The following is a 10,522-nucleotide window of genomic DNA, read 5'->3' as shown; positions in this document are numbered from 1 at the left end:
CAGTCCCATTTCTGTCCTTTACGTGTGAGTGTGTAGAGAGGAGCTAGCAGTGTTGACATTTGTGGTATGAATCTTGAGTAGTATGTGACAAGTCCAAGAAACGATCTTAATTCTCCGAGGTCCTTTGGCTCTGGAGCTTGCAAGATCGGCGTTATTAGTTTTTGTGACGGGCGAAGTCCTTCGGAATCGATGACATGACCGCAATACTCAACGGAATTGGACATAAAAATGCATTTTTCCTTTCTCAACTTGGCGCCTGAATCTTCTAAACGTGTGAAGACAGATTCCAGTGTCTCAAGGTGTTGTTCGTCATTTGGACCGGTGATCAATGTGTCGTCTTGAAAAATTGCAATTCCCGGAAGACCAGTGAGAAGTGATTCCATCGTCCTTTGAAAGACAGCTGAGGCTGACGACACACCAAAGGGAAGTCGGTTGTAGCGGAAAAGTCCTTTTTCCGTGTTTATGACCAGCAGTGATTTCGAAGAGTCGTCCAATTCAAGCTGGTTGTACGCATCTTTCATGTCAAGTTTCGTGAATTTCTGGCCGCCGTTTAGGTTGGCAAAGAGTTCCCCGATTTTTGGTAACGGATACTGTTCCGTGTCAGTTGCTTTGTTGGCGGTGAGTTTGAAGTCTCCGCAGACTCGGACTTTGTTATTGGACTTCAATACCGGAACGATGGGAGCTGCCCATTCTGAGATTGCCACGGGCTCGATGATTCCCTCTGATTGTAGACGATCCAATTCTTCATTGACCTTTTCTTTAAGAGCGAACGGTACGGGTCTAGCTTTGAAGAATTTTGGAGTGATTCCTTCCTTTTGATGCAGGTGGACTTTAGTATGTTTGATGTGGCCAAATCCTGGAGCAAAAAGGCTTTTGTGGGAGTCGAGTACGGCTGCTAATTTCGACTGATGGATAACGGTAGATGCTTGATGGATCGTTGAAGGGTGCTGGGTAATGAGGTTGAAAGGCCGGATCCAATTTCGTCCGCATAGTGTTGGTCGGTCTTCAGTGGCGATGACTAATAGTAATAAATGCGTAACGCCGTTGTAATGAATCCGGTTGTTTCAACGAGTCCGCCGTTGTAGTCGCGCAAGGTGATGTCCGTCTCCTGAATGTCGGGTAAGGCAAGGAATTGTTTGTTCTGTTCGTAATTTTGCAGGGACATCAGAGAGTACGCCGCACCGCAATCAAGTTCCATGTTAACAGTTCGATTGTTTATTAAGAAGTCGCAGTAATAAGGTGCGGGTGCAGAAGGCAATGAAGATATTTGAAATAGGTGGTACTCCTGATCGTTGTCGGAAGTCGGATTCGGCAGTGATTGGTGTGATTCTTCCACGTTGTGTACTTGACATGTAGTTGTCGAATTTGAGGAACGGTTGCTTGTGTTTCTGTGACTCGTTCGTGTAGCTGACAGGCAGACCGCTTGCAGGTGTCCTAACTTGCCGCAGTGATGACAAGTGTTGTTCTTGAATTTGCAGGAATCAGCTCGGTGCGATGGGTTTCCGCATCTGTAACCTTTATTTCGAAGGGTAGAAGCAGTGTCGTGCGTAGAGTTGTTATTGGGACGTCTGGTTTCGATGCGTGCGCTCTGATGTCGAGGGTTTGGTTTACGTGGTCGGGATACTATCTTGTTCACGGCAGTAGAAGGAGTTGACAATTCGCGTAAATTGTTCGTAGCAGATTCAAGGGCCAAGGCTATCTTCTGGGCTTTCTTGAGTGTTAACGTGCGTTCAGATAGTAATCTGGCTTGAATGGTCTCGTTTTGTATCCCTGCCACGAAACGGTCTCGTAGTGATGTCTCCAAGGTTGTGCCAAAACTGCAAAATTCCGCCAATTTACGCAGTTGTGCTAAGTACGTTGCTATTGTTTCCCCGGGGAGTCTATTTCTTTGCTGAAAGCGTAGACGTTCCATGATTTCAGATGGCGGTGGATCAAAGTGTGTGGTGAGTGCTTGAACCAGTTCAGCATACGTTTTGTCGTAATGTAGTGTAGGTGTTTGAGCCGATCATCGTTAAGAAGGCGGCTCTCATTCGAGTTGGATCGGTGATCTCGTTGGCGGCAAAATACAAGTCCATTCGTTCCGCGTAGATGGAGAAGGGTTGATCGCAGTCATCAAAAGCTGGTAGCGTTCCAATAGTAGCCATGAAGAATGTCAGTAGTTGTAGGTGCGAGATGGCAGAAGTTCTTCGGACACGTTGATAGTTTAGCAGGAATTCTTGTCGTAACTTATCTCGCCTCCGTCGCCATTGGTATGTCCGAAGTAGGTTAGGAGTGATTAAGCGTAGTATTTAAGTTCTAAAATCGTTTATTTACAAACTAATTATTGCGCGTCGTATGTACATGGAGATTAAAAGTAGAACTATCGTGTTACATAGCTATTCACGAACTGGATGCCTTTACATGGATAACTGATCTTTTTATACAATAGGAAGATGTTTTTTTACTGATAACACAACGAGTTAACGACTAGCTTTTTATGCTAATATAGTTAATTTCAGTTCAGTTCTAGATGTAACACCTATCATGATTACCAATTATACGGTGTCTTCTACGTTGACGGTCTTGCACGACGAAACTCCCGAAATCTTGTAGGTTGTCTCTAATGTTCGTGAAGGTTCTTCAAACCGGCCTTCGTCGGTTTGGGAAGCGTTCGGCATAAAGCAATGCCGCTTGTTGAACGTTACCGCGACATTTACCCAAAATAAACGTCATGTCCAATTTTTCTCGGTTGGAGTAGGCTGCCATTCGTCTACGACACAGGACTTACAACGTTTATACGAATTAAGCTGCTAGTAACGACGCGTACGTTTGATTGAATAGGCCAAAGCCACGAGTTTAGTGATGCGATAGACGCATTACCATTAGCAGTGATGCGGGACCTGTGGTTCCAGCAGGATTGTGCGCCACCACATTGGGCGGTCAATGTTCGCCAATGGCTAACTGAGCACTTTCCAAACCGTTGGGGGAGCTCTATTGCACTACTTGAGCACCCCCTGGTCTAGATAGGTCAAACTAGAGATAAGGGAATAGTATATATAGCCTGCATAGCCGAGGGAACAAGTGGTTAGTGTGTTAGTCCGAGGTACTCCAGTCAGGAAGTTAGTCAGTGGGACTCCTATACGACACCCGAGTGGCTAAGATCTGTTGCCGGCAGAAGTAGACGGTCGCCTTACCGACCCTCTAACGGTTCAGTTATAGTATAATAGGAAATTCCCGCGCGCTCACTCTAGTCGCGTACCGTACAAGACCACAGACACAGTTTCCAATGGCTCTACGAAATTCTGTAAGTGTTATATTTCTTTAGAACGGACATTCCCTACTGGCGCTTCCCTGTTTAAGTATTTCTCATTTGTAAATATAGCATAATCAAACTTTACTAACGCGCTCACTAACCCATAAATCAAATATTTTTCAAAGTAAACTAACCTAACCAGAACCTGGTTAATAATAAACGAGATAGAATTTTGGTCAACTAATTTTGTCTCATTATTTCTGACTCTGTATACCTCAGCTTTTAAAGCAAATCGGTTACAGGGGAGAAATAATTGGCGAGCTTGCCAGGACCCGATAATTCTTGTGTTAGGTTAGATTAAAATTTAAATTAAACTTTACTATAATTGGATAGCCTAGGCTTAGATCCATTTTTAGGCTTATCGGTTAGTGTGGTTCTTTCCCCTCCGATAAACCAGTTTGAACGTGTTAGACAATGTGGCGTAGTAGGAAGAATGCAGCCCCGGATTCCGACAGTGAATCGGACGTTTTCCCCGTGTTGGCTGCGGGTGCTAGTCGCCCCAATAGGTTAGCCAATCCCAGAGACACTAGGACTAGATCATGTGATCTTCAACGTCTCGCCGCGAGACGCGCTTTGTTGGAACAAAGCCCTGCACAAAGTGAGCGTGATCTAGCTTCTTGTTTTAGTCAGTTGCGCCTCTCTGACCCTATTGTTCCCGTTACGACTTCTCAACCTTCAGCTATGAGTAATCCGCCCATTTCCGTAAGTCAAACTGGTTATCCATTTGCTAATATTAATCCCAGCGTACCACGAATTAGGTTTAGTACCACACAGACTGAAACGAAAACGTCCTGCCACTTCTTCGCCGACTACTTCACCGGTATGGGAAGTTCTGTCTCCCAAGTTGGCTCGAGTGGGTAGCGTTTCTGACGTATCGGAAGCTACTGTCTTGGATATTGGTAATGAAGATCCTGCACCTGAGGAAGACGTCTCGGCACCTGTCGCAGCGTCTCCCCCTCAGCTTCTTCTCCAATATCCTCTTCTTACCGCTCGAACCATACGACCATTTCGGCATGGTTTCATTAGAGAAGTAGTGCAGCGGCGGATAATTCAGCCTGGTGGCCCGGAGCGTGATACGTATTACTACGCCCCTCAGCCTCACCAGATCAAGCTACGATCACGAAACGACGTGGCGAAGTATTTGCGTCTCCACCCGAACCCTCACCTAGCCGTTGAGGATTTCGACTATTCGAAACGAGTGATCTACGCTCCACCCTGGGAAATAACCAGGATGGCTCGGTAGATTGCGCTCTATTTATTCTAAGTTTTATCCGTTTCTAGGACGTACTGCATCTCCATGATGATGAAGAAATAGAAGACGGACCCGTTTCCGTTGCTACAGAAATCCTTACAATTGTGGCGCGATCGGAGGTTTCAACTCGAGACGTCGCGGTCACCGCCTTCCCGTCGGCCGGTATCGAGGCCGTCCGGGTGGGACAACGCCGCTTTTCATCAAACCGTCATCCCAGAAACCAATCGATATCACCACCGTTACCTCTTCCCATCGCCAACGATGACTTGACTGGGGTCCCTGCTCCCATAGTACCACCTACCAGACGAGATCCATCGCCGGCTGGGCAGGAGAGCCCACAGCGTCTGCCACTGGTGACCAGCCATCGTTCGTTGGCGGGCAGAGGAATCTCCGTGGGTGAGGCCTACCAGCGTCACCGTCCTGGTAGTGGGCCAACCCTTGTCGGAGTGCCTCCTAGGGGTATTTCCCGGGGGGCACTCCTGCGACGGTTGGCGCCACCGATTCTTCCATCTCAATCAACATCAACTGTTGCTTTGTTGCCGACGCCTCCTCCTCCTTCGGGCCAAGGCCAGGCCTTATTGCCTAACCCGGCAATGCCCATGAACTTAACCGCCCATTTGGCCCCCCGCACTACCGCGGGTGGGTTGGTATGTTATCGCTGTGGGTGCCCGCACCACGTACGGGACTGCCCGTACAGGAGGAGGATCGATAGAAAAAAAGTATATCTTCCTTCAAGAAGACATTTTTATCACCCATATTAAGTCGAAGAGCGCCAGTAGGGAGTAGAATGTCCTTCTTTAAGGTGTGGGGGGGTGTAGCGGAACGCTATATTTGGGCCTACACAAACAACAACAAAACATATACACTTACCAATTCAGGCACCATAGTATATGCAACTTAACCCTAAGCCTATATCCATCCTAATAAGATAGAGTCTCTAGCTAGGGGGAGCTCTATTGCACTACTTGAGCGCCCCCTGGTCTAGATAGGTCAAACTAGAGATAAGGGAATAGTATATATAGCCTGCATAGCCGAAGGAACAAGTGGTTAGTGTGTTAGTCCGAGGTACTCCAGTCAGGAAGTTAGTCAGTGGGACTCCTATACGACACCCGAGTGGCTAAGATCTTTTGCCGGCAGAAGTAGACGGTCGCCTTACCGACCCTCTAACGGTTCAGTTATAGTATAATAGGAAATTCCCGCGCGCTCACTCTAGTCGCGTACCGTACAAGACCACAGACACAGTTTCCAATGGCTCTACGAAATTCTGTAAGTGTTATATTTCTTTAGAACGGACATTCCCTACTGGCGCTTCCCTGTTTAAGTATTTCTCATTTGTAAATATAGCATAATCAAACTTTACTAACGCGCTCACTAACCCATAAATCAAATATTTTTCAAAGTAAACTAACCTAACCAGAACCTGGTTAATAATAAACGAGATAGAATTTTGGTCAACTAATTTTGTCTCATTATTTCTGACTCTGTATACCCCAGCTTTTAAAGCAAATCGGTTACACAATTATAGAACGAACGATTTTCACGTAGAGACACGTATTCAAAATCCATCAAGTTAGGTTCAAAACCTTTAACTAACTTGTTAATGGCAATTAAAATCCATTCGCGAACAGTTTCAACCTCTTTCAGCCTCCATTTTCTGTTTTCTTTGCTCGAGTTTTTTTTTCTCTAGTCGGAATACGTCATCCGCGTCTGTATGACCTATCCCCACGGGATCCAATAGGAAAGCGCAGAGCAATGACGGACATGGAAGGGGTGGGGCTTGTCCACTAACACCAACGTAAGACTAGAAGCGTAAAATCTCCCTACATAGGTCTTCTTAAAGTAAATTCCTTCTTGATATGACTGCTATTTTGATTTTGTTTTTCACGGAAAATTAGATATGCGGTCCATTTCTTTTTTTGCATTGAATCTTTTAATCGTTAGACGAGTTATATTAAAAATATCATCTGATGGAGAAAAAGTAATTTATTAGGTCGTGCAATAATAATTTTAGTACAATTATTACTTATTTTTTTTTATTTAGTACAAAGCAAGAAAAAGCACATACTTAAGGTAAAGAAGAGCCATTATTAAAAATCCTTCTAAATAAGTAGTACTACGGAAAATAGTAACGAAAATAAATAATTTGTCTTCAATTACTTATATTGTTATTTTTAACATACCAAACAGCCCATTCAGCTAAGTGCCATTTTTATAATAATTTAAAGATACTGTAATGTCAATCGTAAACCACTCTTTGAAGAAACATCAATTAAATATATTCGTAACTTTTACACTTAATTCCACTAAATCAGTTGTTATATCGCATTGTTGTCCGCATTGATCTTTTACAACTGGCACAATTTCCTAACTAGTTATTTAACCTGGATAATAGGGATAAGAATAAAATTTTGGACCACTAGAAATCGCTATATACAAATTTTGTGGGTGGAGCCAAAATATAAGAAGATGAAGTTTCTCAATAAAGTATGGACAGATGCTTGTTGTGACATTAATCCGTTTTTGACAATAATCATATTATATTTTTCTACCAAGGAATCGAAGTTCATAAAATAAGGAGAACATGATAAAAGCGAGCCCTCAAACTAATCACGATGGCGTTAATGGAGGTTTATACTTTAAAACTTACTAGAACAGTCTAAAATAAAATCCGAAAGAAAGTTCAATGACAAGTGCACCAATTGCCAATAAATGGCCATAAAGGTATGTTTTGAAAATAGGTTTAAGTGTTTCCAAAAGCATTGTAGAAAACACTGCTTGGTTCTTTTTCTTCATCAATACCTTATTCGTATGATATCTAGATTTGATTGTCTTCCTTGTGCGTTGACTTGTTTCAACATATCTCAAAATTCTGTAATCAATATAAACGTCGTGATTTAAAAATCAAATATTATAAATTTAAAAGTAATAGACGAATTATCATGCTTCGTAAAATGAGGCTGGGCTTAAACTTTCTCGACGTACACTCTCTCATTAAAGGAATGGTTATACAAAGTATATTTTTATATATATTTTTTATGCCTGAAGCATAGTTTATAATTTCTAAAAACCCTTTGGTTAAACCCAAAACCAAATTTTTAAAGTAAATTGGTAAAACTAATACTATTGAGGGTCTTAAGGCGCTTTTCTGCAAAGCAAGAGAGCGATACGTCACTCTCCAAACCGTTTTGCCACTACCGCCAGAGGATGTATTTGTTCATCGGCAGCCTACACACAGTCTTATCGTTTCCCGATTAGCCGAGACAGAGGAGAAGTTGTCAGGTTCCATGGAATGCCTATCAAAGTGCTCAAACCTCAAGGCCGCGAGGTAGTCACAAGTACAGAGGATATGCGAGGAGGTTTCCTCTGCCTCGCTGCAGAACCAGCAGAACGGGTCATCAGCGATATCCATTAAATGCAGGTTTTTATTAAGCCGACGGTGTCCAGTGAAGAAAATGGTAGCCCATCTGATTTGGTTTTTGGTGAGGGCAAGCAATTCTCTTGCCCTAGTGTTGGATGAACCTGGGGAAAACTCCTTGGTTTGTCCATGCCATCCATGTCGAGCCAGAGCTGCAGTTGAAGTGCAGTCATCCGGCAGTGAATCCTTTCACGAATGATGCCATGGGGGGATGGGAACTGCAGGCTTAGGTCCAAAGAACTTCGCCTCAAACCCCCTTTTGGCATATATGTCAACCCTAATCTTTGACTAAAGCCGGAAGCGAGTTAAGGTACACTCCGAAGAGGAGCGGCCGCAAGACAGGCCTTGGGGAACCCCAATGTGAAGGAGCGAAGGCGGGGAGATATGACCCTTAGAGACAAGTCTCTGGAAGCGGCCAGTCACAAACGACGGCCAAGCGAGTGCCAAACTGGAGATACCAGCGCTTACGATACCCTCGGAAATGCTCAGAGTGGAGATGGTATCAAACTTTTTTGGACAAATCTAGGTAGATGACATCTAATGGCCCACCATAGTCAAGCCACGTGATTCACAAGTGAGAGGCCTTAAGCAAGAGCGACGGGCACGAAAACTGTGTTGGGAGGGGTGCACGAAGTCCTTTGCGGAAAGGTGGGCATTTATAATGTTTTTGGCAATACGCTCACAGAACTTACATGCCACGTAAGTAAGGCTAATTTGACGGTAATTGGTGGCCAAGGAGCGACTACCCTTCTTAAAAATTGGAGTACCGCGGGCTAGATGCCAGGCTTGCGGAACTCTGACTAGAGAGAAGCTAGCGTTGAAAAATGTTGGTAGTGACCCGCACAGTGTTGGGGCGTGAGTGCGAAGCAGGTAGAGCTGGAGGCCATCGGGGTCAGCTGATTTGGAAGGTTGCTGTTTGGCTAGTTTTCGAGGCACCTCCAGTTCCGCAAAGCCTAATTGTGCCAGTGCAGTACCGGACATGGCAGAAGGCAGCGAGTTTCAGGCAATACTAGTGAAATAACTGTTGAGAATGTTGGCGATTTCTGCTAGGTGGGCAGTAGGGCACACTCCAGTTCCGTGATAATGAATTTGGTCTTTCTATTGCTGTTCACATGGGAAAAGAAGCATTTCTCATTGGTCGCTATCATATACCCCCAGTAGCGTTCCTTTTTTCGCTTACATTTTCGTTGTGCCTTGGTGAGAGCAGAGCGGGCGTTCCAATATAGTCAGGTTGGGCTTGTTGGACCAACAAGTCACTAGCTTGGCAACGTTTGAGGCGAAAGTACCGTTTATACGTAGCGGCTTTGCTATAAAAGGACTTTTGAGATAAAACAGGTGCGCTACTGAGCCTTCATAATCACACATAGCTAAGCTTACATCCGGCTCCCTTTGCTCTCCAATCTTGTTTTTTATATTAAGACTTTTTTAGCCTCATAATAGATTAGTTGAACATGAGTGGGATAGGTGGCGTCTCATATTGCAGCTTTGGTGAGCGCCCCCTATATTGAGTCAGGCCTATTGCTAGGGCTATATAAAGTCAGGTCAGCTGTGTATTAGAGTCAGTGTATAGTCTCATCTTGTTGCTGTCTGTTCGGCAGTCTCTCTCATTAGTCATCATGATAGTATCCAGATAGAGTGGCAGTTTATCATGGATAGTTGTTGGTGTTAATTGAGAGTTATTTAGCTAGTGCGGTAGGCCCCTAGGCCGTATTCACCTTCTAAGCTAAGACCTGTTTAGTTGTAGGGTAGATTGACCTTCTACGAGGCAATCCAGTGATTAAGTCCGCAATGACTAGTCTTCGCGCGTTAACTCTCTCAGTTCGTGCCATCACTTCAGTAGACCTACTTTGGGACACAAATGGCTCTACTTCAACCCTAGTAAGTGTTGCCAAAAACGGATTTATGGGATAAGAACGTCGGATCATAGCTTTAGCCTCTAGTACCATCCTCGCATACTTTATTGAGAAACTTCGTCTGCTTATATTTTGACTCCACCCACAAATTCGATCTCTAGAAGTAGCTATATACAGAATTTGTGGTTGGAGTCAAAATATAAGCAGACGAAGTTTCTCAATAAAGTATGCGAGGGTGGGGAGTGAATTCGCTAACTCCGACGTTCTTATCCCATAAATCCGTTTTTGGTGTTGCTTATTTTAGCTACCTCCAAAAGGCACACCCCTAGTCTGGCGCTCTCACTTCCCATCGTAACACATGCATTGCAAATAGCCATTATCATTTATTTATTTATTTATTTCATTATATTGTGTAACCCTACTAATCCAATAGTTCAAACATATTTTAGTTTCCTTGAGCTCATTTTTGCACTCTGGAACCTGGCTTTTACAGCGAATCGGTTACAGACGGTTGAACAGGATGAATGTCTCGAAACGGAACAAAACAGTCATTGCCCATTTTGATCATGGGGAAGAAAGCGTCCAAGCACTCATAAAGAGAGATGGCCCCAAAGTCTTCGAAGGAGGCGTTGAACGCCACATAGTCACCTTTGGAGAAGTCACGTAACGGTCTTTGCGGCTGCGTGGCGGACGAGGTGAGAAAGTGATTT

The 10,522-nt window shown here is 44.2% G+C and overlaps 1 protein-coding gene across 1 annotated transcript; it reads right to left on the bottom strand.

The window, feature by feature from the left end:
• Positions 1 to 1,018: 1,018 nt before the first annotated feature.
• Positions 1,019 to 2,144, bottom strand: LOC149680221 (uncharacterized). The gene is made up of 2 exons (XM_089834598.1): positions 1,971 to 2,144; positions 1,019 to 1,891 (listed from the first exon to the last, which is right to left on the bottom strand). Exons 1-2 carry the CDS (start codon positions 2,142 to 2,144, stop codon positions 1,019 to 1,021), a joined length of 1,047 nt encoding a protein of 348 aa, XP_089690724.1.
• Between the last annotated feature and the right edge of the window lie 8,378 nt (positions 2,145 to 10,522).

The sequence above is a fragment of the Phalangium opilio genome, unplaced genomic scaffold (genome assembly GCF_054372755.1).
Source record: "Phalangium opilio isolate 3A_F unplaced genomic scaffold, DU_Popi_V2 ptg000039l_2, whole genome shotgun sequence".
Taxonomy (NCBI): domain Eukaryota; kingdom Metazoa; phylum Arthropoda; class Arachnida; order Opiliones; family Phalangiidae; genus Phalangium; species Phalangium opilio.
The sequence above is the reverse complement of the archived record's forward strand: the minus strand, read 5'-3'. Positions and strand labels throughout refer to the sequence as shown.